Below are 27,472 nucleotides of genomic sequence, written 5' to 3' on the forward strand. Positions count from 1 at the left end.
ACTGTTTTTGCCATCCTTTTTCTTGTTTATTTCTAATATTATTATATTATGCACTGGGAATGTAGCCTTATGATCTGTTTTGAAATATACTGAGTTGTTCTTTGTGGTCTAGTACACAGTATATTTTTATAAATAAATTTTGATGAGTGTTTGTGAGTAGGCATATTCCTTTTGGGGGAAGAAATATAAATATAAATATAAATATAAATATAAATATAAATATAAATATAAATATATATAAATATAAATATAAATGTATTTATATTAGGGTGATTTTCAAGAGAGATGTGTTAGTCTCTCAACATGATTATAATTTAGTTAACATCTTGAACTTCTATCAGTTTTTGCTTTCTCTATTTTGATGCTATGTTTTTAGCTACCTAAAATTTTGTAAACTATTATAACTATTTAGTGATTGTGCTTGTTATCAATATGAACCATTCTTCTTTGTCCTTCTTTGCCTTGAATTTCATTTTGTCTGATTTTAATTCTACAACTGTTGCTTTCTCCTTGTTATTGTCCTTCATATCTTCTTTCCATCCTCAACTTTCAACGTTCTATATCATTTTGATTTCATGTTTCCTATAAATCATGTTTAGTTGGATTTAAAATAATTGAATCTGAGAATTTCTTTCAGTAAGTTTAAATTATTTTTAACACTTATGATTATAATTGATTGGACTTATGATATGAATAGATCCTGTCAGTCCTCTCTACTCAAAACCCCACAATGGTTCTTACATCATCAATAATGAAATTCAAAGTCCTTACCACGGTCTCTAAGGTCTCACATGACTGGTATTGCTACCAACCCCCTACATCCCTTAGTTATATGAATTCTTTATATATATTTTGGACATTAAACCCTTTTCAGATATATGATTTGCAAACATTTTCTCCTCTTTGGTAGGTTGCCTTTTCATTTTGCTGATGATTTCCTTTGCTATGTAGAAGCATTTTAGTTTGATGTAGTCTTACATGTTTATTTTATTGCCTTTGCTTTCGGTGTTCAATCCAAAAAATCATCACCAAGACCATTGTCAAGGCTATGTCATCTAGTGGTTTTATAGTTTCAGGTCTTCCCTTTGAGTCTTTCAACAATTTTGAGTTGATTTTTGTGCATGGTGAAATATATGGGTTCAGTTTCATTTTGCATGTGAATATCCAGCATTCCCAGTATCATTTATTAAAGAGATTATTCTTTCTCCATCACATACTCTTAGCTCCTTTGTAGTAAATTAATTGACCATATCATTGGCCTCTGTGTTCTGTATCACTGATCTGTGTAGTAAATTAATTGACCATATTATTGGGCTCTGTGTTCTGGATCACTGATCTGTGTGTCTGTTTTTATACCAATGTCATACTGTTTTGATTACTACAACTTTGTAATATAGTTTGAAATCAAAAATTGTGATGCCTTCAGCTTTGTTCTTTCTCAAGTTTGCTTTTGGTATTGGAGGTCTTTTGTGGTTCCATGTAAATTTTAGGATTGCTTGTTATATTTTAGTGAAAAATATCATCATAAGCCTTCAAAAAAATTTATTGCTGTATCAGTTTTGGACTGATTAATTCACACAGCAACAGCTTGGGCACAGGTTTCTACTTCAGCATAATAATGATAGCTTTAGTCTTAACCTAGCCAGGTATCTCAAAATATGTTCAGGTGACTACTAAAAGAACTAGCCACTTTGATATGGATAGTCAAGAGTGTATAAACCACCACCTCCTGAAAATTAATTTAAGTGCATTTATCAATACATGCATCAACTTTTAAGACTGTTAGATCTTTTAAGACTGTTAGATAGCTATAAGGGCTAGAGAGCGTACTGCAGACAGGGAGAAGAGTGACAACAAAAGTATGAAAGTGAGAGGAACTTCTTACCTAGAGGTGGTATGGATTAATGTCTCCTTTCATGGTGTTGGTGGTGTAGGAGGGGATACCCAGCTCTTCTTGGGGGCATCAAAGGGGCAGGAAAAACAGCTGCCACAACAACCAAGTGCCCTAAGCCAATATGTCAAGATGATACATCTTTTGACTCCCAGTCCCAGAATTTCCCTCTAGCAAAGATGGCTGTCAGGTAAAGTAGGTCAGGCACTGTGAACTATGGAATACTCACTATTTACATGGACTATAATCATATGAGCAGGAGATATCCTGTCAATACCTAAGAAGTCCCTGGGCTCAGAGGCTCAATATAATTTCTTTAAGTTATAACCAAAGTATATTCCCTCAAGATTTCATCTTTGTCCACTGTGCTAACCTCTCCCAAGCTTCTTGTTCTGTCCCTAATTAATACTGTTTATTATGGTTGCATGTGGATTTTTCTTACCACATTAATATTAAATAGAAGGTAGTTTGTAATGAGAGCAACAAGGAATGATGCCTATTCCAGTTTCCTCTAGGTAGGTCCTCTATTCTCACTGCTATCTCACTCATCCCTCTAAAAAGTAGAGTGGAGTCACAAAACTTATGTTAAGTTCTAGCTTTCTGACAAAGTAGTTCTGGGATCCAGAGCAAGTCACTTCAAGTTTCCAAAGTCCCCTTCTTTAATATCAAGCAAGAAAGTAGGACCAGAGTGCATATAAAGTGCATCCCAGTATACCCTTCTACAATTCTAATCCTGTGATCTAATAACTACCGTAAAGCTGCAGTGCTTTATGAGGTAGCGATTACCTCGTTAATCTTGCAATCATGTCCCAAATGATATTTTGTATCTCATCCAGAGTCCCTAACAGTTCAGGAAACAGAAAAATGCCACCATATTCTCAAACTCCTATCTGTGTGAGTGGAAATGGCTGAAACAAAAAACAAATTTCTCAAGGTACCAACAGGTAAGATTTAGTAATAATATTTCATCATGATCTCTCTGTTCAAGACCCTACAATGCTTTGATATTTCCTCTTATTCGTATCAGGAATGTCCCCATCTTTGGCCCCCCTTCCATTCCTTCTGCAACTGTTAAGGTCTTATTCACAGCTTAAACAGCTCCCTAACTGGTCTTCCTGCTCTGATCGTCTCTTCATTCCAGCCCATTCCGTACCATAGTTTCATAAGTATTGAAAAAAACAAAAAACTGAACCTAATTTGGGGATGTTAAACTGTGTTTAACAGTTCACCACAGGTGGGGTGCCTGAGTGGCTCAGTTGGTTAAGTGTCCGACTTTGGCTCAGGTCATGATCTCAATGGTTCATGAGTTTGAGCCCTGCATTGGGCTCTGTGCTGACAGCTCAGAGCCCAGAGCCTGCTTCAGATTCTGTGTCTCCCACTCTCTCTGCCCCTCCCCTGCTCATGCTCTATTTCTATCTCTCAAAAATAAATAAACATAAAAAAAAAAAAACACACCCCTCACCCTAGCCAATAGGCTAAATGCAAACACCTTATTATGACATACAGGCCATTTACTCTCTGGTGCTTGACCCACTTTCCGGTCAAGACAATCTTTTGGTCTCCATATTCTTAAGCTCTGGCTACATCAAACTTCTTGGCACTCTACAAATGCCGTTTCAGCCATGAGAGCCTATGCCCATATAGTATTTTTGTGCCTCTGACCTTTTCTATTCCCATTTCAGATTCAAAATTTGGTTGAAGTATCATCTCTGTGGATTTTTTGCTCTCATGGGCTTAAATACAATTCTATTACAGAATTTATGATTTACATTGAAATCATTTATATGTCTTTCCCCCACATTTAAAGATCTGCCCAGGCACCTGGGGTAGCTCAGTCTAGGCATCTAACTCTTGATTTTGCCTCAGGTCATGATCTCACAGTCATGAAATTGAGCCTAGTGTTGGGGCTCTGCGCCGGGCATGGAGCCTGCTTGGGATTCTCTCTCCCTCTGCCCCTCCCCCTGTTGTGTTCTCTCTCTCTCTCTCGCTCTCAAAAAAAAAAAAAAGATTAGCTGTTGAAGATGGAGGATAATGTACACTAATTTTTATCCTCAATATCTATTAAAACATTTGACAAATAAGTGCTGAATGAAGATCTAACCTATACTGTCTGAAAGTAAAAGACATTCCACAACCCCCCCCCCCCCCACTGTTATTTCCTCTTGCAGAGTTCTTATCAATCATTATAAATGCCTTACAAATTCTTCCTTCTACAACTGCATCAGCCTCATTCTTCTCTGAATTCCAATTGCACCTAAGTCAGTAACTACCATCTAGCTTAATCATTTAATCATTTCTTAATGATTTCAGATGTCCTGTCTCCCTAACTACAGAGCAAACTCCTCAAGGATATCCTAAGTTAATTAAAAGCAGCTAAGTAATAAGTGCATACAATTATTCATTTTCAAATATATTATAATATATTGTGATCATACTCGAGACATCATGTGATTCTCTGGGCAAATTCATATATCTAGAATGTCCAAAGTTCTGACTTTTTTGTTATGTACTGAAATTTAGGGATTGTTACTTTCAAAAATAATTTTCTTTTGGCGCAAACCAGAAAGATAAATAGTTGCCCTACACGTACCTGGGGTTCATGATAAGACGTCGGAAAAAGTAAGTCCAAGTGATATAATCCATTGCATCTTGCTTAGATGTAATTGTACCACCAGCAATCTCTGCATTTAAATGGTCAGAGAGCACTCCTAATAAGCTATACAGTGAACAAGATATGGGAAACATACATGAAGGTTAGGTTAAATGAAACACACTTTATCTCACATAGCAGACTGACGGAAGGGTGCTAGTAACTTTTAGGAAAGATAAGAGCCAAGAGGAGAAAGGTAGAGTGGGCAACAGCAGATGTAACTTGGAGAGTAGGGAAGAATGGACTTATGGCGTATGGGTGTTAAGTATGAAATAATACTGAGGCAGATGAAAGGAGAGTTGGCAAGATAGAGGTGATAGTTATGAGTAATGATATTCCTTTCATTTACTCAGTGAGTGTTAAGTTCTTCGTCATATGAAACACAATTGTACTGGTGTTATAGAGTATACTAACATGATCAGATGTGTTGAAAGATTGGCATAACATAATGTTCATTTTAGTTTCTTATGTAAAATACTAAAAAAGGGAAGCAGTGTCCAACAACAGAAAAGGCTAAATAAATTATGATACATGGAACAATATGCAGGTATTAAAAACAGTTTTTGCAAAAGATGTTTTAAGGACATGAGAAATGGCAATAAATTGAAAGATTAAAAAAATGAGTTTCTATATTACTCTTAATTCATCAGCGGCAGAGTATAAATCTGTATACTCAATTGAGAGGGCAACTTGCCAATATCTATTTGAATAATCACTGTGACCCAGCAATTTCACTTTTCATTATTACCTGCTAGAGAAACATTTACAGACAAGGATGGGAAAGCAAATTACTTTGCTGCAATATTATATGTAAGAAGAAATAGGAAACTCTTGAAAGGCCCATTAATAGAGAAGTTAGCATAAAAACTATGAAATACTCTTGTGATAGGTAAGTATTAATAATAGTTATATCGAAGTACAAAATTAAAATTTTTAGTTAATGATTACTGAATGTACATACAGAAAATTACATAAATCATACATGTACTCAAGTAATTTTCATAATGTGAACACACCTGTGTAACCAACACCAAGATCAAGCATCACCATTGCCCCAGAAGCCCTCCTTTTGTGCTGTTTAGTCACTACCTTGGCTCAAAGGATATTATGACTCTCATTCTGATCCTTACCTTATTGCAGTGGCTTGGGCTTCAAACACAATGCTTACTGGACGTGGTGAGAAAAATACTCTTGTATCATTCCCTATCTCAAAGGGAAAGCTTTCAATATTTCATTATTGACTATGATGCTTGCAGTAAATTGACTCTTTATCAGATTAAGGACATTTCTTTATATTACTGTTTGCTAAGAGATTTTATTATGAATGGGGGTGGAATTTTTTCAAATGCTTTTTTTTTTTACATCTATGAAATAATCATATGATTTTTCTCATTTTTTTCCTGCTGATGTGGTAAATAATAGTAATTTATTTTCAAATAATAAGTCAACTTCACATTTATAAAATAATTTACACAAAATTAAATTTACTGATGTTGTTTAGACATCTATATTTATGAGAGGCACAGGTTTGTTAACATTCTTTTTTGGTAAATTTCTTATCAGGTTTTGGTATCAAGGTTATTCTGATCTTACAAAATAAGTTGGCAAGTAGTCTTATCTTTTCTAGTATTAGGAAGAGTTCATGTAAGATTGATGTTATTTTGTCCTTAATGTTATGAAGAATTCACTAGTAAAGCATCTGAGTCAGAAGGTTTCTTTGTGGAAAGATTTTAAATTTCAGATTCAATCACTTTGATAGAATAAGAGACTAGATTTTCTATTTCTTTTTGTGTCAGTTTCATAAGTTTTTAAATGAATTGTATCATTTTATCTAAATTTTTATTTGCATAATGTTTCATAATATTTTTAAATGCCTGTAATATCTTTTCATTACTAATATTATTTTGTTCATTCTTTCTCTCTCTCTCTCTCTCTCTCTCTTTTTGATCAGAGTTAAAGGTTTATCAATTGCATTCTTCTTTTCAAAGAAACAACTTTTGGCTTTGTTGATTTTTTTCTAATGTATATTTGGTTTCAGTTCTTTGATTCTTGCTCTTATCTTCTTTCTTTGAGTTTAATTTGTTAATTTTTTCCCGAATTTTTGGATGGATATTTTGATCATTATTCATGCTTTCTTTTAAAAAATATATATCTTATTATATATATTTTTATATAATATATATTACATACAGAGCCATAAATTTTCTCTTATCACAATGTTAACTGTATCCACGTTTTTATATTTTCTAAATAAAAAAAATGAACATTAGCACTTAGAATAAAAATTCCAGTAACTCTTTACACTATCAATGAGAAACATGTGTTGTCCTTTGCAGTTAGAATACAGTATATTTAAAAAGACTGATAAAAGAGAACTAGTAATAAATGTTGCAAGTAAAAAATACATAAACCTGAGGGAGTAAGGCTATTTTCAGCTGAGAAAATGAGAGAAGCCTTTATCAAAGGGGTAGTTACTGTGCTACAAAGAATTATGTGATAATTCTGAAATAAGCTAATAGTCCAAATTATTCATTACAAGTCCCTCTATTTTGGATATTTCTTTATCACCTAGAGAAGAAAAACACACATCAAACGAGAACTTTATTATTAAATGCTTACTATGTGATAGACCCTGCTACAAGCACTAACATTCGATCATTACAACTAACCTCTGAGATAGCCAGTGTTGCTAGCATCTCCATTTTACAGATAGGTGCATCAAGGCACTAAGGAACCAAATGACTTGCTAGATCAAGGAGGTAAGTAGTGGAGCTCAGATATGAACCCAGGTTGTCCGGCTCTAGAATCAATGTGATTCATTGAAGCAGTACTAACACTGATTCTTTTAAAAGTTTTTTTTAAAAATGAAATTGTAATTGAATTCTATCTTATAGTGATAATTGTATTCAGTTTCATTTCAAATAATTCTATTGAACTAGAATTTTTGCTGATTTTTATAAATATCATGACACAAATATTAACTGCTATGACATGAATCCATTTAAATTAATTTACAACAAAATTTACCTTGACTCTACTGGGAAAGGTTCATAAAGAAATTTTTTGTAAAAGTCTTTCTTTATGTCATGAACCAGAATTACAGCTTTGCCTTGGTCATCAAACTGAGGCCTTCCAGCACGCCCCATCATCTGGAGTACATCTATAAAGAAGAGAACAAGAGGTATTCAATAATGTGGCAGCTAGCACAAGGTACATTTAGTGATTATAGCATGTTTCGACAACACGACAAAATAACAAAGGATACAGAATATTTTGAGAGTGTGCATATTATCTCTGAAGCCTGTTGAGTTCTATAATAATAAAATAATTAATGCATTAAGACAGAAAATTGGATCACCAAAAAGGGTCTCTCTTACAATTTTATAAGTAAGAAAGATAAAAGTTTCCTTCAGCTAAATACTTTAAAATGCTGTTTAAGAATTATTACTATTTTAATTAAACAAGAAAAAGCAAAACATATATGGGTAAATCTCTTCAGCAGATTTATTTGATTATTTTCCCCCATGAATGGACCCCCTGGGTCCATTTAGGCCTCACCCTCTTCCCACTTACGGTACAAATGTTCTTTTTTTTTTATAGTGCAGGAATCTCTGAGGTAAGAAATGATTTAGAAATAATACAGTTTTTACATGTAATCATTGAGTGGAAATACGCACAGATATTTCGCTCTTCAGAATTCAGTGACAATGCTTTTATCAAGTTTTAAAATATGCACGAATCACAAATCGCAGCATGCAGAAATCATAGCAACAAGCCTTTTGATTCTAGAAGCCCCATAGAAGTATTTCTAGTGAAACAGATTTAAAATTAAACAGTATAATGTTTAACTGTAATTTATTAAGTCATAATAGCTACTAATCAGTAATTGTTATCTATTTGTGAATTTGAAACCATTAGTTATGTTTTTGATGCTTATTAACACTTTAGGTAAGTAAATGAAACAGCTCAATACTTTGAATAGCATTTGCATCTCACTGGAAATAAAACTTTACAATCTTACTCAACATATGTTCAAATGTGGTCAATTCTCTACAATTCAATTCATGCAAATTCAGATTATTAAGGTTAAAATAGAAGCTTAATGTATCTGTAAATTAAAAAAAAAATTACCTGTAATGGGAAAATCCACATAGCGCCTTGTTTTTCCATCATAATATTCTGTTCCCTTAATAATTACTAAGTGAGCTGGAAAGTTTACACCCCAGGCTAATGTACTTGTAGCAATAAGAACCTAGAAAATAAAATATATTTAACTAAAACATAATGTGTAAGTTATATTTAAATGTCTGTTTATGAAAAATAAAATACCTGAACTTTACAGTTTACAAATAGCTCCTCTACTGTTTTTCGGTCCCTCTCATGTAACCCAGCATGATGCATTCCTATCCCGAAAGCAAGTGTCAGCTTCAGGTTGGAATCTCTTAGCGTTCCAATGATGTTCTCCATCTGCAAATAAGAGCACAATTACGAGGTATAGGTTCATTAGCTTTACAATTTCCATACTAAGATTATATTTGACTAATTTTGTGTTTTGATTCTTATACTATATAAACAAAAATATAGGCCTCATCTACAGTTACAAGTGAAGTTAATTAAAAAGAAAATCTAGTTATTGAGAATGTATATCCTAAATGAGTTAAAATTTAAATGTTATCCATCTTCTCCTCATGTATCAAGGAAAACAAAATCTGTGGATAAATGCAATATCCCCTTAATGAGTAACAACTATTAAAAAGGATGTAATGTTAACTAGAATATTTCAGGGTCTTGTTCATCTCTTATAAGAGAAAAACCTTCCATCTTTTTGGCTTAGTACTAAAAATTTAGAAAATATGGACAAAAAAATTAATGGAGAAAAATCAGTCATAGTCTCATCAAACAGACAGGAATCATTCAAATTTAGCCTTTCTCACTGAACTTAATGACCCAGGGCAAGTCATATAACCTTTCTGAGCCTCAGCTTCCTTATTTAAAAAATCAAACTGGTGGGGCACCTGGGTAGCTCAGTTGGTTGGGTGTCAGACTTTGGCTGAGGTCATGATCTCACAGTTTGCGAGTTCAAGCCCCATGTCGGGCTCGGTGCTGACAGCTCAGAGCCTGAAGCTGCTTCAGATTCTGTGTCTCCCTCTCTCTCTCTGCTCCTCCCCTGTTCACGCTCTCTCTCACTCTCTCAAAAATAAACAAACATTTAAAAAAATTAAAAAAAAAAACTCAAACTGGTATATTTTTGTCTACTTCTCATTTCTTTAATCAACAGAACAGTTAAATACTTTTTATATTTACTAGCATTTTTTGGTAAACTATCTTTTCATTTTTTAAGTGGATATGACAGCTTTTTTTCTTAGTGGTTTGTAATGGCTCTTTATGTATTAGAGCTATTATTAAGCTATTTATGAAGTAAAGTTATTTCATTTCCAGCCACGGTTTAGCTAAGTTTTCATATGTCTAAAGAGTTTCTGAAACTTATATATTATATAATTTCTGAATATTCTATCACTTTCCATTCCACATGGAAAATACTTAACGCAACACGGATTTTATGGCAACAGAAGCAAATCTTATCTTCTTATGAAACTTATTCTCTGAAAGGAACTAAACAGAAAACTCAATCTCTTTTTACCTAATGATAGACCTTTACACTGGTCCTTAAAGCAGAGGATGACACAATATGCAGTGTGGTGAACTTCTTTTGGGACAACTCCATGAGGGGAGTAATGTAGAGATCAAGTGGTTTGAGAATGTATGAGCAATTAAAAGAATGACATATTTTAGTTGTATCTGTAGCTTCACTACCACATTTTCACAGTGAACAACAGTGGAGGATAAACTTGGAAATGGGTATATGTATGATTTTTATATGCCTGAAGACTGAGATAGTACAAATAACCAACACTGTCTTCAGACCTCATTTCTTTTTTTTTTTCCCTTCTACTATTAATCACTTCTAACATACACAAGTATACATGCAACACATTCACTCTCCTGGATGTGAATAAACTAATAAGCAGCTCACAAAATCTCTATCTAGAGAAGCTTCAGCTGGTTGCTACAGTTTAGTGGAGACATTCATACATGAAGCACGTCAACATCCTTCATTCTTGCTCATCTTATTTTCAATGGTCAGAAAAAATTTTCCAAGCTTTTTTTATGTGGGAATAAATTGTTTTACACTAATAATTCAAAAAACAGGAAGATGAAGTTTGTCTTTATAATAGATCTTAATGTATAAAAAGCACTGCATAGACACAAAGTAACAGTTTAATGACATACATATCATGTTATTTATCAACTTTCCTGAACTGAATGCAATATATAAAGAGTTCATTCTGTTTCATAAACACAGTATGGTCACCTGATATTCTTGAATATTTACTTCCTAAACTGTTAAGCAAGAATATGGAAATGTATTAACATTAATTAATGTTAACATTAACATCCACTTTCCCTTTCAAATTAGCAAAGGATAAGGAAGATGACTACAAATGCATGCTATAAAGAAAGGTGCTTGTCTTGTCTCATAAATTATATGTTAGCCGTTCTCAAGTGACAGCCTATTATCCATTTTTTTTTGCTCAATAGTTCACTGCATAAATATCTTCAATTTACATTATCAAGAATTAATTCACTGATATTCTTGCTCTGACAATTAATTTCAGGGATTATTTTTTCAATTTCATAACTTAGTAACAGTATAATTTTATAACTCGTATAATTAATAGTGTTTCATGGCAATGCCAATCATACCCCCCAAAATATACCATGTACCTCAGGAAAGCTAAAGAATCCTATGGCAGGAGGTTTGGTGAGGCATTAATATCCTGTCCTTTCACATCAGGGAAGGTTCTCATTCCCCCTGCCCCCACTTTCACATAAATCAATGCATTAAAAAGAACTATTTGCCTATCTGAACTGGCAAAGACCTAAAATCCTCATGAGGAAAATTACAAAAAACAACTTCATTTATTACATAGTTACTGTGGATGAATTCTGAATTATTTGAACATCATAAAAAAAGGAAAATTTATAGTAACGTTACTTAATCATTATGCGTAAGATACTACCCAGGACAGCCTGTTTAAATTTGAAAATACAAATTGTTGATTAAATTATACCATTGAAATGTTTCATTTTGCTCACATTATAATACAAACAAAATTTTTGAGAAACTTAGGATAATGAAAGCTTAAAACATGGTAATACATATTATTTGTTAAGTACTTATGTGTCAGGCAATGTGCTTGACACTTTACAAAGATTATCACATTTAATCCTTTACATAAAGTAATAATAGCTCTAATGTAACACTCAATTCATTTACACAATCCTGTGTATTTCAAGTTAAAGACCCAGTGATCTTGAATACTACAGAGTAGACTCTCTCAACACTGATTCCATGGGAGAATTAAACCCCACAAAAAATATTTGAGTTGCCATCTTTTTAATTTTTCCAAAGATAGATAGTATCATTCTAGATGGTTAGGAGAAAAGTTCACTTATTACAAGCAATGGATGTCTTAAGCCATTAAGGTTTAATTAAGAAAGGCTGCTATAGAACTTTAAAAATAATCATGATAATAAAACACTGATAGGGGAAGTTTTAATTCCACAGTTCATTTCTATTCAACCAGCATTTGTTGTAATGTATAGGCATCTTTCCAACAGTCTTTGAAATATATCTGACTACCTGACAGTTAAACCAAAAAAAACAATTCAATAATATAAATAAAAGAAAAATGGATTGATCTATATCCTCTAAGTAGTGGTCTTTTTTTGTAGGGTGATGGGGGGAGGAGGCACATATGTAAACTGTTGAACCAATTACTTTAACTTAATAGAATTTTTTTTTATATTTTAAATTTATTATACTCAAAAAGCTTTTGTAGAAATATAGGATTCCATTTAAGTAGATACATTACTCCGTTCCTGAAATACATTCCAGTCAGAATATAATTCAGTGAGTTGATGACAATCCTGGCTCCAAAAGAAAGGAGGAGACCAGATTGGACAAGAATGAGCTAACAGATTGTACAGCCCAATTCTGTCCCTTTGAGTGTGATATATTGTTTCAAGATGCTAAAAACCCATACTTTCTCAAAGCATATCTGTTGTGCTGGTTTTCCCATTTTCACAGAATCCTCATTATCAGAAAACTCTGTACTCTTTTCAAAGCACGTCAGACTCAGACCATATGCCACTGAATAATGCTTATCAATTGTCTAAAATGCTCAATAAAAGATGCAGCATAAAGAAGAATAATGAAAGTTACGAAGACTTTTTTTTTTAAAAAAGAATAAAGATAATTAAATATATCACATCTGGTACAGATGTTAAAGTTAAAACATTTCCTTATAATTACCAAGTGTTAATTTCTTAAAATACATTTCTGTATGATAAATCCCACAGACTGAAGGTGAAAAAATTAAAATGAAAGAAACACTTTAGAACATTCTGCCAATATATTAAGGGAAAAGAAATTTAAAAACAATATTAATTAAAGATAGTAAATTTCCAGTCTTTGCCAATACTCTCCTCATATTCCTTGCTATCCTCTCTAAAGCCCAAAACGACACCTCAAAATGATTCACCATACTGTTAATATGTAAATATATTTATATATGTGATTAAACACATGATTACTTGTGAATTAAATATATAAATGAAATCTAAAGAATAACATGTAAAGCTTTGCTATGTCTGCTAAATAAACACCATGCCATTTTTCAATGTTTGCTTCTTAGCTTGCCCTAATTCTTAACAATAGCAATATCAAAACTGGGTCATAAGGTGAAATATTAAAGATTTTTTGCTTATTGATGTTTTTAACTTAATTCACTATGCTATTGGTAAGAAATCCAAGTGTCAGCACTTCATATTTATTCTGGAATATACATTTTATGCTTACTTCCATTTTTGGAGAGTTCAGATTCTGACACATGTTTGGAGAGCATTTCCATACATTGAAAAGCTTTTATTTATGTCTGTTATGTATGTATGTACCCTCCTTAATGCTTGCCACCCATTTAGCCCATCCCCCCATCCAATACCCCACCAGCAACCCTCAGTTTGTTCTCTGTATTTAAGACTCTCTTTATGGTCTGTCTCCCTCCCTGTTTTTATCTTATTTTTGCTTCCCTTTCCCTATGTTTATCTGTTTTGGTTCTTAAATTCCACATGAGAAAAGCTTTTAAAATGCAGATAAAGCTGATGAAAGGGACCTTACAAAATTAATTTGCTAAGGCAGTATAATTTTAAATGAACAAATGCTATATTAATATGAATTAAATTTATGAAGGAACATAAGCAAGATATTATAAAAATAATAGCAAATTTTACCATAAAGATTTTAGCAAAAAGAACCTGTCTATACGTAAGGTATTCAATGCTGCTGTACTATAACAGCAATAACAGTTAACACTTATTGAACATTTACCTCTGTTCCAGGCCTGTTCTAAGTACATCAAATAAAGTAATGCATTTAATCCTTAACAACAATCTTGTAAGGATAGGATTATTATTATCCTTTTATAGATGAAGGGGTAAGGCTCAGAGGTTGAATACCCACCAAGGTCATATGGCTTGTAATAGGCAGTCAGTATTAAACCTAGGAGGCCTGGCTCCAGTCCATGCTCTCAACCACAATGTCACATTCTAATTACCACATGAATGTGATTTACTTAAAATAACTACTTAAAATAATGAAATCATTCATTTGGCTTACGGCTGGCCCTCACCATTTTAGACTGCGGGCAAAAAACAGGTAAGATTTGAAATAATGAATCATATACTAGACTCACACAACTGGGGAACTATGCAGATGATTAGCAAACCTATTTTTTAAAAAGTTTATTTATTTATTTTGAGAGAGAAAGAGCATGAGGTGGGGTGGGGCAGAGAGAGGGCAAGACAGAGAGAGAATCCCAAGTATGCTCCATGCTGTCAGTATGGAGCCTGATGCAGAACTGTGAGATCATGACCTGAGCCAAATCTAGAGTTGGATGCTTAACCAACTGATACTTACAAGAGCCCCAATTAGCAAAGTATTTCTTCTTCTTTAGTATTTGAGTATTTCTACTTCTGTGCCTAAAAATTAAGAATATTGAAAAGTATCTTCCTTTATAAACTAAAATACCAGCACTCATGATTGAGAATAGCACAGCTCTTGTTGGTTGCCTGTGTTTGATATTGTAGCTACTGACTTTACTGTTTGTTTCCATCCCCTCAAATCACATATGGACACTGTGACTTTTCCATCTTCTCTAGTCAGTACATTGTCAAGGATTTCAGTTACTGTATGGCAGAGTGAAAAAAACAGGGCTCTGAGTTAGCTGTCCTGATTTTGAGTTTGAGTCTCATTTATTTTATGCTATCAGGCAAATTACTTAATTCTTCCAAGTTTCAGTTTTTACATCTATAAAACTGGGATAACAAGAACAACCCTTCCAGAATTCATGGTTAAACTATGTAATATAAGCTTCTAATGAACTATAAAGTACACTATAAGCATATCAACTATTACTAAGCGTAAGATCTTTGCCTCTTTCTTCAATAAGACATGCATGATATCAACTATGGCAAAATATAAACAGCCTCATATCTTGTAGCTGCTCTTAGTTACACAACTATTCCATGAGGACCAACTAAATTAAGATGTCCAATGCTCAACAAATCTGTGGATAATGTCTGTCTTGATACGTAATATTCTTAGCCTAGTAATTTCTCTACTGGTCAGTCACTAAGAGGCCTGAAGCCTGATCAAAATAGAAAGCACTTGGGGTGGGACTTTTGTATCACAAACTCAATCTATTTTGGTTTGATAATAAAACAGATTTTCCAGTTGAAAATGTGGTCACTCTTATATTAAACTCAACTTAATCTCTGATTTTTAACAATCTCAAAGTCCATCTTCAAAGCCTGGTACTAACTTCTTACCTATAGGAAGAAGTCAGTATCTATGTTGAATGAAAAGCCAAATGAATCTGAAGAACTAAAATAAAATGCCATTAGTAGAAACTCCACCAAATCTGAATTCATGATGATTTTCAGTTGTCAGAGTTGCTGCTTGCCACTTTCATCCAGGATGTCTGAGTGCCAAATCCCATAGGTCTTTCTCTGCTCTTATCTCACTCAACTCCCATTAACATTTAAAGTAGTTAAGTCCTCCTTCCTTCACAAAACCCTCTCAACCACACACAGTGCTATGGGACTTTCCTTACTGGCATCACCTTCTCAGTGCCCTTTGCCAGCTTTTCATTTTCTACCCAAGCTCTACTGTGAGTCACTCCAAGCCTGCCCTCTGGTCCTGCACACTCTATATCAGGATCTCATGTGCTTACCTGGGTGTAAAGGCTGCTTCTATGCTAACGTTCCCAATTCACATGTTCATTTCACATCCTCTGTGGGTTATACAGACTTCCTATATCTAATTGCCTTGAAAATTTTAGAAATACAAATTAACATCCAAAATATTAACTTTTTTGTTTAGAGTTACTAACTGGGGAGCCATTCTTGATTCTTTTCATTTTCTCAACCTCCATTTTTCACTATCAGCAAGTCCTACTGAACTAGGTCACCACCATCGTTAATTCCATGCTTAACTTCCACTTCAATCCATTTTCCACTAAGCAGCAAAAGTGATCTTAAAATGAAATTGGAGTATGTTATCTTCCTAGCTTAAAATATTTTAATGCCTTGAACACCCCTCCCTTAGATATCTGCTTGGTTTATTTCCTTGCTTCTTTTAGTTTTCTATTCAAAAATACCCTGACCACAGAGGTGTTCTTTACTTATATCAATGTAAAACATTCTACTACCACCCTTAGCACTCCCTATTCCCTTTAGACCCTGCTTATTTATTTTTCCATAGGAATTATCACGTTTTGACATATTTGCTTATTATCTATCATCTCCACAAGAATGTTAATTCCATAAGGGTAGAAAATTTACCCAATACACAGAGGGAGGTCAAGAGACATTTCTTTAATCAATGAATAAATGACTACTTTCCCATACTGTTTAAAATCTAAATCCAAACTCTGTACGCATGGGTCTAAGGTCTTACATGAGCTGGCTTTTGCCTATCTCTGAAACTTAACTTATACTATTCTCCTCCTAGCTTTATTCTGTTCCAGCTGAGCTGATCTCACTTCCTTTAACATCCTGTTCCCTTTACCTGAAATGCTATTATCTTCTCTCTTAGTGTAGCTAACTTGTTCTTATGCTTTGGGTCTCAGCTTAAATGTTATCTCCTTAAAGAAGTCTTCTCTGACCATTCTTTTTAAAGAAGCCCCACCTCCCCTTATCATATTTCATTTCTCATTTTATAGCAATTTTTATAACATTATTTGGTTTATCATATATATATTTAAAAATTTCTATCTAGTTGAGCTCCTCGAGAATTGGGATCAGTTGGCTAACCTAGTGCTTGGTAAGTTGTGGATATTCAATAAATATGTTACATAAATGAACACTTTACAAATTCTGGTAAGAGCTGCCTACTGATTTAAGTTAGAGGAATACTCTTATGGGTATTTTTGATGTGGGAGAGAAAAAATGCTTAACTATGTGATACTAGGTAATCTTGAAACTGAAGTTACTGATCATGAACTAATGCCATCTGATCTCTCTAGCTATACATGTTGGTGTGCCTGGTAGCAGTCCATCATTGGTAGAAATAAAAGGATCAGATGGAAGAATATCATGAAAGGTAGTTCATGAACATTCCATGTGTATGCCTCTTCCTTCTGTGCTATCCCTAACTTCAACCCACCAAAGCTCCCTGGAGTATTTCTCATGTCAAGCTGACTGAGGGGAAAAAATACATATATATACAAATGACAAAAGACTTTGCATAAGATAGCACCACCATCTGAAGTACTGTGATATGGTGTTATATAGCTCCTTTTGGGGATGACCCTAAAAACAGCTAAGTGTCAAGTATTTTTTCTGTCAATTTACTGCAAAGAAGAGATGATGTGAATTATGATCCATGCTTTGATCTGTAGCTACTGGATTAGTCTTAGTCAAAGGGTCAGAAGCATGGCAAGAGCGCTATTGGAGGACAGGTGGCAAGAAAGGCACAAGTTTTACATGGAAGAAATTTTAGAATGGTCCCAGAACAGACTGCCTATATCCCATGAAGATGTTTACCAAAAAGTTAACAGAAGTGTAGATAATGCTATTAATAGTCAAATGGGCAAAATGACCACTTCTAAGAATATCAGATGTTTTGTGCACAGATCCCAGTGTTGTGTGCAACGGGTTCATGTACTAAGTGGCGCCATGGTGGAAGAGATGAAAACTACACATGGGCTAAACATGGACTTCCATCTCCACAGGTGGACCCAGCTACTGCCACTGCTCTGTGCCATTATGCCACCAATGCAAACATCCGTAGGCCCATTATAAAGTACCCTGACCAGGGGACCAAATAGCTATCTGGCAGTAAGGAGATTATATTGAACTATGTCACAGAGGGGCACCTATTTGGGATGATGTCTAGAATGGATTCTGTTCAAGCCTACCGAGTGCTGCCAATAGCCTCAACAGTAGGATTACTGAACACTTTACACATCATCTAGTATCTCATATGATAATGTTTCTGACAAAGGAACTCACTTTATAGACAAAGATTAATACAGTGGATGCCATGGGATTCACTGGTCTTACTGCATCCCTCATCACCCAGAAAGAGATGGCTTTATAGATTAATGACCCAGAATGGCAGCTGAGAGACACTGCTTTGTCAAGGTTGGGGTGCTATCTTATAAAATGAGGTGTATGCTCTGAACTAGTAATCATTAAATACTATTTCTCTCATTGCCAGAATATATAGTTCCAGGAACCAAGCAGTCAATGTACAAATGTCTTTTGCAGTCAACAGCTAATAAACCACTTGGAGAATTTTTGTTTCCCTTCCCTATAATTCTAGCTCGGCTAGTTTGGAGGCTTAATATCCAAGGGATGTAACAATTTACTTAGAAGCTAAAATAGCCACATCTCTCATTCTATGGGGTGAACAATCAAAATGTGGTCATAGTGTAGTTTAGGTGACCAATCCTGATAAAGAAATTGGGCTGCTGCTAAGCAATAAGGAGAGGGAAAAATTTGGATGGACCCTAGAGAAATCTTCTCACATTACACGATCCACTTGAAAAATTAATCAAAAACTTTTAAAGCCTTATATAGTAAGCATATATAAAACTCCAATTTCCAGTGTTTCAGGAAGGTGGGTTTTGGTTACTCCACTGGACAAAAAAAAGCTTAATTAGCTCAGGGGCTGGTTGAAGAAGTATATAGGTGATGGATGGTAGAGAAAATAAATCACAAATGTCTGTTTGGCTCCCCAATCAAATATGTTTGGTCCTGTGTTGCAGGAATAAATGCTGTGGCCTCTACCTTTGCTATCTCATATATTTTAATTAACATATTTTACATTATTTTAACAAATTTCATTTCTCTTTCCTCTCTACCCTCCACTTTTGAATATGGCATGTATGGGTTGTAGGTAACTTTATAATTTAGTCCGCTGGCTAGAGAATATTGAGATGAGATTGTAAAAGAACCAGAGAGTGACTGGATATAACCAAGAAATCTAGGACAGATAGAGTCATGAGGAAATTTTCAGTTGTCTGCCTTGGGGAAAGATGAGTGGATTTTGGTTATATGAGGGAGAATTGGGTTAGCTGTTAGAAGGAAAATTTTTTATTTTTTTTTAAAGTGTAGGTATGAAGAGAATGGTGTTTGATGAGTTTGGGCAGGTAAAGGACTATAAAAGACTACCGACAGCCAGCCAGCATTTGAATATCTCCCCCCTTCATAAAGGCCAAAGAAGGGAAGATATTCTCATTCCTGCTGTATGCTTGAGGCCGAAGCTCGGGTATTCCAATGTTTCTGTCTTGGACTTGAAAGTTGAGAGAATGATGTAAGCCCAACAATCATTTGAGATTAATGGTGGAAGTGGTGGTCATCAAACTGAGAATCCAAGGGACATGGTAGCATATACCCACACACTTCTGAAATCACCGCAGAAAAATCTTCCTGATGAGAACTTTGAAAGGGCATTACTTTGGGGGTTTCCTTATGCTGCAGTATTTTACATCAATGACACACTTGAAGGAGTATTTCTGCTTCCCAATACTTTACTTTGATAATTTATTGGGTGAAGAAGATAGATGGATTTTTTTTTTTTTTTTTGACTTTGCTGACCTAACCTACCTGGTCCTGCCACAGAACACCAATCTGAAACTGTACAATAAGCAGCAACAGGAATTGTCACTAAGCTTCTAGTCCAGGATATTATGGCAAGTAACTCTCATAAAGATTACGGTGTTAAAAAGTCCTCCTATTTTAAGGTAATTAGGAATTCAACAACCGAAACACCTATGTTATAGGTTTTTGGTATAATCAAATTGAATCTGCATATCAATCAGTTGCAAACTCTTTGAAATCTTGATTTTAAAGGTGATGGCTTTTAGAAGAAAGACTAAAACAAAGCCTGGACGGTCCTATTATTGTAGTGTGCTTGGTGAGATACAATGCCAAAGAATGGTATAATTTCTAGCTGTCTTATTTTAGCAGTGAAAATCTACAAAATAGCAGAAACCATGCAAACAAGTTCTATGGTTTCTAATTAACCTTGGTGATAAATTTTTGTGCTGTTAAAAAAAAAAAAAACAAAACAGAGAAGTAATTCTACACAATGGCTGAGCTATCCAGTTGCTTAGGTCTCACACGTTAAAATAAAAAACAAATAGTAAGTGCACTCTAGTTTGGAAGAGCACATGAGGTTCACATTTGAGGTTAGTATGAGTCACATACGTTCTAAACACACAGCCTTTTACAACACATGCACACGTACAACACACACACACACAAATACACTTTGAGCAAACGTCCCAAAATGTGTTCAATAGGTATGTACTTTGTACCTTGACTTCAAAGAAAAGTCTCCATTTGGAACACTTTAAGACCCAAGAGAAAAAAGATTGAGCCCAGACAGATGCTGCATATGAACCATCAATATTCCCTACATCTACTTTTCACCATTTGCATCCTAAGTTCAAGATACCATTTGGACACAACAAGGTGACTATTTGGACATACTAAGTGAATAACACAGGACAGGAAATCTTTTGACAAAATTATTTTTATCTTAAGTTATGTATCTTAACATTTCATATATACACACAAGTAACATTAAGGAACTAACGTTAAGGAAGTAATGATGAAACTTGAGAGATAAAAGGGTAGCTGTTACTCTACTTAAAGGATTCATGTGATACCTTTTACATGAAGCTAATACTGGGGTCTGCTACTTATCAGTGAATAAGGTCACCTGCAGGCATTTCAAATTATTAGTTAATACATGACTATAATATATATATACAGTATCATCTACCAGGTCCACTAATCCTAGATGAGTCATGAGAAGTAGAAGGGGAACATATGCCAGCTGCTGAGACTGGACACTGGTGGGTTAGAAACACTGTTTTGATTGTTCTTCAGGCTGCATGAGATCAGAAAGGGGTGATATGGTGGGAAGAGGCAGAAAATGCAACAATTTTATTACTGATTTTATCTGTTTTTCATAATTCCAACTAGAAAAAATATTTTTTAAAAACTAGGAAAGCACAAAAAAGGAAAATCACTATATATAAATCCATGGAGAGAAACAGGAATATCTACATTTAGATGTAGTGGAAGGAAACACAAAGAACCATATTAACTGATTGTACCACATAAAATGCAAAAACTACTTGTAAAAAGCTACTAAGACAAAAAGACATCCAAGGAATCAGCGAAATTAACTAATAAAAGCAGATGAAAGATTAATATGTGTGTCTATGTATGTAGTCATAAATATATACGGAAAAAAGTGGTATCATACTAAGTTTCAGGAGTGCATGTTTTAATTTGGTAAGGCTCTCATACAAATCTTTAGAAAATGCTGTACTGCAAAGATAAAACCTCAAAGGAATGAAGACACAAAAAAGAAAGAGACAACCAATAGCAAACAAATCAGAGAAAAGAAAGTCAATCAGACAAAAATCAAGGTGTACATTAAAATAATAATGAATGTTTTATCTATAATATATCAACAAATTACCACATATGAGTAATGAGGTAGTAAAACTATTACTCTCATACACTACTGACGATACACATACCAATGGTGGGGACATTAACTGGGATGTGCGTTTTGGAAAATAATTAGCAGTGTATATGAAAAGCTACAAAAATATACACATTATTTGACCCATTGCATTTTAAGTTAGAACTCTACACTGAGGAAACAAGTCTAAATAAAAACCAACCTATAATAATAAAGGTGCATGATTATCTAATGATAGAGGAAAAATACAATGGAATGGCCACATAATAGAATTGTATAGACATAAAAAATTTTAATTGCTTCAAATTTCACTACTTGGCTACAGGATAACAACAGGTTTTTAATTATTATACATTTAGTGTTTTCTAAATTTTTGAAAATGGTCATATTACACATTTTATAGGAAGTTAATTTTGCAAAATTGATTATAAGTTGCATGAGGGCAGTGAACACTCCAATAGAAAGACAAATATGCATATTATAATATACATAGCTGATGATGTTGAAGGGAAAACATATGGAAGTAAATATGGAATAAAAATACTTATTTAGCAGGAAAATATTGGAAGAAAATACATAAAAATATTAAAGGTGTTAAGGTGGCAGTATTATGCATTTCCTATATTTTTCCCCAAATTTCTGTAATGTTATACTAAACTTTTAGTATAGAGTAAAACTACACATCATTAAATATGTAATTTTCATTAATTATAATACAAACTAATTTGACATGTATAAGAAGTAGAAATAAAATATATTGCTTACCTCTCTTTCATCCATATTCAACCACTGCTTTGGATCTTCTTCAGTAGCCAGAAAAGCTATCAATTCCAAAGCAGTAAGACGAGTTTGACGTCTTGATGAGACAAATATCAAAACAGGTTTGGCTGGAGAATGGCTTCTAATTGCTATTGAAAAGTTGTGGAAAATGTGGACAATGAGAGTAAGCAAGCTACTTACAACCAAATATGAATGTCACTAGGATATGAAATGAATGATACATGAAAGCTAGTATCATTGATTTAAATAAATTCTTAATTTAGTCATGAAATTCAGCATTATCTGTGGTACTACTTGGATCTGACAACATATTGGAGAAATGAACAGGAAAGGAAAGGTAGCTGAACCTACCTACGAGAGCATATTGCCTGGACAGGGAAGCTGAACTGTGTCAGCTCCCAGTTCTACTCTGAGTTGCTGAGGAAGGTAACACAAAAGCTGAGACTCTTCAGTAAAAGCTGTATAGACTACTAATCTAAGGTTGGAGTTTTCTGAGTGTGTTTCTGCTCACCTAAGCAACGATATTATAGAGTTAACTGGTCCTAGGGTTGGGGGAGAGAGTTAGGTCCTACCTAGTGATAAAACTCTCTAAGAAAAGCTCCAAAATTTCCTTTAATTTTTGTCATTACTAGTGAATGGAATAACTAAGAGAGAGTTTGTTGGGGCACCTGGGTGGCTTAGTGGGTTAAGCATCCGACTTCAGCTCAGGTCATGATCTCACTGCTCGTGAGTTCAGCCCCCACATCATGCTCTGTGCTGACAGTTTCAGAGCCTGGAGCCTGCTTCAGATTCTGTCTCTGTCTCTCTGCCCCTCCTCCACTCATGCGCTCGCTCTCTCTCTCTCCCTCAAATATAAATAAAAGCATTAAAATATTAAAAAAAGATTTTATATCAATAAACTAGTCAGAGATATGTCGAATTAAGGTTTTACTTTCTCTAAAATGTGTAAGGTTTCAATGGAAAGATAAGAGAATGTAGAAAGAGAGCTGACATGATATTCTGAATCTCTGTCTGAGTGACAGAGATTCACATGGAAGGTAGACACACAGAAGATGCAATGGATAGTTTGAAACATGAGTAATTTGACTGAAAGAAAAAAAATTACCTAAAGAGTCCATAAACTCATCTGACCTAACTGGAACAGGGCTTCTTTACATTGACTCCGAAATATTGATAAGATGGCACATATGAAATTAACACTTATGCGTACAAAGATCTCTTAACACAGAGATATTTAACAGTTTTACATAAAAAATTCAACCTCTGTAATTTCTTGTTTGAAATGTGAGCTGGCAGAATTTCTTTCTCTAGGCTTGTTTCTTAACAAGGATTATAATGAAAATGTTGACATGAACTTCACTATATTTATACTCGAAGAGTAAGAAAATAAAGCTATAAAATCCTATTTCTAAACTCAAAGAAATACAGTGATACACTACAGGTATAATAACAGTTTATAAGGACAGTTCTGTACTGATATCATATCTAGAGAAGTGTAAGTATTTCAGTTATTTACTATTGATTATATAACACAAATGCTTCCTTTCAACCATTGGTATGCAATTGGCCATTCCTTACATAAACACAAGCAATCACAACAATACATACCGTGAAAAATAAACTATCTTATTTCTCGCTCACAGTTTATCAGAATATTACAGAATATAAATGGTAAGTGCTTTGATAATCATATTAGAAATACAATGTTTAAATACACATATTAGTACAATATTGGTATCATTTGTACACATAATCATGAATGAATATGTCTCTTTTTTTAAACCTCACATTTAATGGATTTTTGCTGCTGCAAGCACAGGGTGGCTGAAACAGCTCACGGCAGATTATTGTTCATATAGTGATTTTGTACAATGCTTCTGTGGAGGTGTAAATAATCTGAACTGCCAAGATTGGTCTCTAGTTCACAATCAATACTTTGCTTCTGTCATCAGGCTAATTACAGCAGCGAAAAAGTCACCTCACAACTGTCACCTCACAATCAACAGCAGTTCACACTAGAGAATTTATTTGGAGGTTTATTTTTAATTGATATAATAAATATTCCTTATGCAGCCTAAACAAAACATGTTTCAATAAAATAGGAGTGTTATTCTTAAATCTTTCCTGCTTGCCTAATCTGTTAGAAAAGGAAAACCAAAAAATGAAGCAGAACGCTGTAAAAAAAAAAAAAAAAGTATTGAAATTTGTAAAAATTAAGATTATGTGATTTTTTTTTTAACACTTATAGTTCCTATTTATCATTTGTTCAAGCTACTACCATAAGAAAATAACTTAATAGATTAAGAATGATTTACTTTTAAGAATACATTTTTCTACTACCAACACAGTATCATCTACAAAATCTCTCCAATTTTCAATAGTTAATTCAACACACATTTTCTTTCCTTACAGCTGAGGTAAATTGTTTTTACACATTTGTGGAAGTTGGAACAGTACCCGCCATTTCAAAGAAACCCAAATTATCTTGAATGCATTTAATGCTACCATACAAATTACTTCAAGGATCTGAAGCTTACCTTGAAATGTAGGCTTATTCATACTAGCCATACGAGGACAGTATGGTGACCTGGGAAGCCTTGAATGTGAAACTTCCAGTGGAACTGGACTTACTGATGGTCGGAAATTGAACAAGCCCATCTAGAGTAAAAACGAGAAAAGAAAATCATTTTCTGTTCTCCTATTTAAGTGTATGTAACAGTGTCTCATTAATATGGCCACCTAAGCCACACTATTAAATGCCTATTTATCAATCTTCCATATACCTGATGAATGTTGAGCCAATCAGCAAGGTCTCTGGCATTAGCTAATGCAGTAGATAGTCCAACTATTCTAACAGGCTTTTCTGTGTGTGATGAGATGAAATTTGTTCGAGATACAATGACTTCTAGAACAGGGCCTCTTTCCTCCCCTAGGAAATAGGAATAATACATGCTAATCATTTAACAAGTCCGACGCTGGCTGCTGCAAGTATGAGAGTCAAAATGTGTAAACAGGCATCAGATACAGTGGTACCTACCAAGCAGATGGATCTCATCTATGATGAGAATAGTGACTTGCTTCACATAGTTCCTATTTTGCCAGCTTCTACTGACTCCATCCCACTTCTCTGGTGTAGTGACGATAAGGTCAGCCTTAGCAATGGATTTCATATCAGGAGTCACATCCCCGGTTAGTTCAATAACTCTGGAAAGGAAGAAAATGATCTTTTTCTCAGAAAACACATGCCCTTGGAAAGGTAAAAAATTATCCTTCAGAATAAAATTTTATAATGCTTAATACTACTTTATCTCCCTTGATTTTCTGAAATTTTCTGAGTCCAAAATATGTTTCTTAAGAATTGTAACAGAACATATCAATTGAAATCACTGATAATCTAACTTTCATGCAGATATGCAAAGGTGTCAAACTTTGCTATGATTATGTTTACAAAGTCTCTGCTCTATGTGTTTTTTATAGAGCTGAACTCATACTTCCTTCTCCATATGTTGGAATAAACACCTTTCTAATGAGGGAAAGTGTTAATTTATAAGACATAAAGAGGCAATTCACTAAGAACATAATTACGTGTAAGCTTCATTTCTTTTTTTAGACTAAAAATTTCTATAGATACTATAGGTAAATCCAAACATACTAGGACATAAAACAAGATATGCTGGGGCAAATATGTGCTACCTCATTCTAAGAAGACCTCAGTTTTACAGTGAGAAAGAGGGAAATCTGAAGGCCAACTCTAAATTTAGGTAATCACTAAATAATTTTGATATCTAACTTAATTCTAAAAAAACAAAAAAGGGTAAGACTAGTTCCCCCAAGTACAGTGTTCCAAAGCTTTGCTTATTTTTATTCATTTTTTATTTTTGTATTTTATTATTTTGAGTAGTAATATATTCACGTGGTTCAAAGAATGTGTGGTGAGCAGTCTCTGTAGTATGTCTATCTCCAATCACCTGGTCCTTATTCTAAAGCAACACATATATTCTTTACCATTTTTAAAAAAGTAAAAGATAGGATACTTTACTTAAAAACATTTTCTATAATATCTCTGGAGATCACTCCTTCAGTATATAAAAAGTTCATTCTTAATAGAATGATACAATATTTTGCATTGTGTAATGTACTATAATTTATTTAGTCATGTTCTATGGACACTCAGGTTACCTGCAACCTTGCTAGTAAAAACAATACCACAATGAATAAACTTGTGCAATACTAAAATATTCTTTAAAAAGTCATGTTCTTTAATGAATTTCTATTTTTTGGTAAGATTATTTATAACAAAATGCCCTCAGTGTGATTTCTGGACTTACTGCGAATGATATGAAAGGAAAATAAAGAGATACAACTTATTTTTCTTTAGTTTTAGAATTTAAAAATTTTGAGAGAATTATTTTGTTAAGTATCATATTAAATAATTAAAGGACTTTCATTTTTCAATACTAAAACAATGGGAATAGTGATAACATTTTAATAGTAATTACAATACCCTTAAATAAAAGACTATGAAAATCACTGTAAAAGCATTCAACACTTTTGTGAAAATCTTTTATTTATTTATCCTTTTAGGTTACTTAAAACACATCTTCTGATAAAGCAAGAACTTACTTTTTACCAAGTTTTTCTTCTATTCTAACTTTCCAATCATCCATTCTTTCACGTACAAGAGCTTTTAAGGGTGCAATATACACTGCCTGAAAGCAGAGGGGAGGGTAAAAAGATCTCATGAAAATAGTAACATCATTTTCAAATAAGGTAAACCCCGTAAAATTCATCCACATACGACAGTGTGGTTTAAAAATGTATCTTATATTACTGAAAATTTAAAATTAATGGGGAAAGTTACTAACTTGCTCAAATTACCCTCATCCAAAGTAAGACAGAAATATAAGACATCATAAAATACTGACATAGAAAATAGTAAATATTTTTAAAGTCACTGAAGGTGTTTTAAGTATTTTATATTTTGATGAAAATAAGTTTTTCCTGTTATTATGATCATATT

At 33.8% G+C, this 27,472-nt stretch overlaps 1 protein-coding gene across 1 annotated transcript in view; it reads right to left on the reverse strand.

Annotated features, from left to right (window-relative positions):
* The window catches only part of ASCC3 (activating signal cointegrator 1 complex subunit 3), a 362,261-nt gene that overhangs the window by 93,025 nt on the left and 241,764 nt on the right, over positions 1–27,472 (reverse strand). Inside the window, 9 exon segments of the mRNA XM_030317096.1 lie at positions 4,482–4,607; positions 7,569–7,701; positions 8,673–8,793; positions 8,871–9,008; positions 22,438–22,580; positions 24,990–25,110; positions 25,236–25,381; positions 25,490–25,656; positions 27,076–27,161. Of these exon segments, the coding sequence (XP_030172956.1) occupies positions 4,482–4,607; positions 7,569–7,701; positions 8,673–8,793; positions 8,871–9,008; positions 22,438–22,580; positions 24,990–25,110; positions 25,236–25,381; positions 25,490–25,656; positions 27,076–27,161 (1,181 nt within the window).

The sequence above is a fragment of the Lynx canadensis genome, chromosome B2 (genome assembly GCF_007474595.2).
Source record: "Lynx canadensis isolate LIC74 chromosome B2, mLynCan4.pri.v2, whole genome shotgun sequence".
Taxonomy (NCBI): domain Eukaryota; kingdom Metazoa; phylum Chordata; class Mammalia; order Carnivora; family Felidae; genus Lynx; species Lynx canadensis.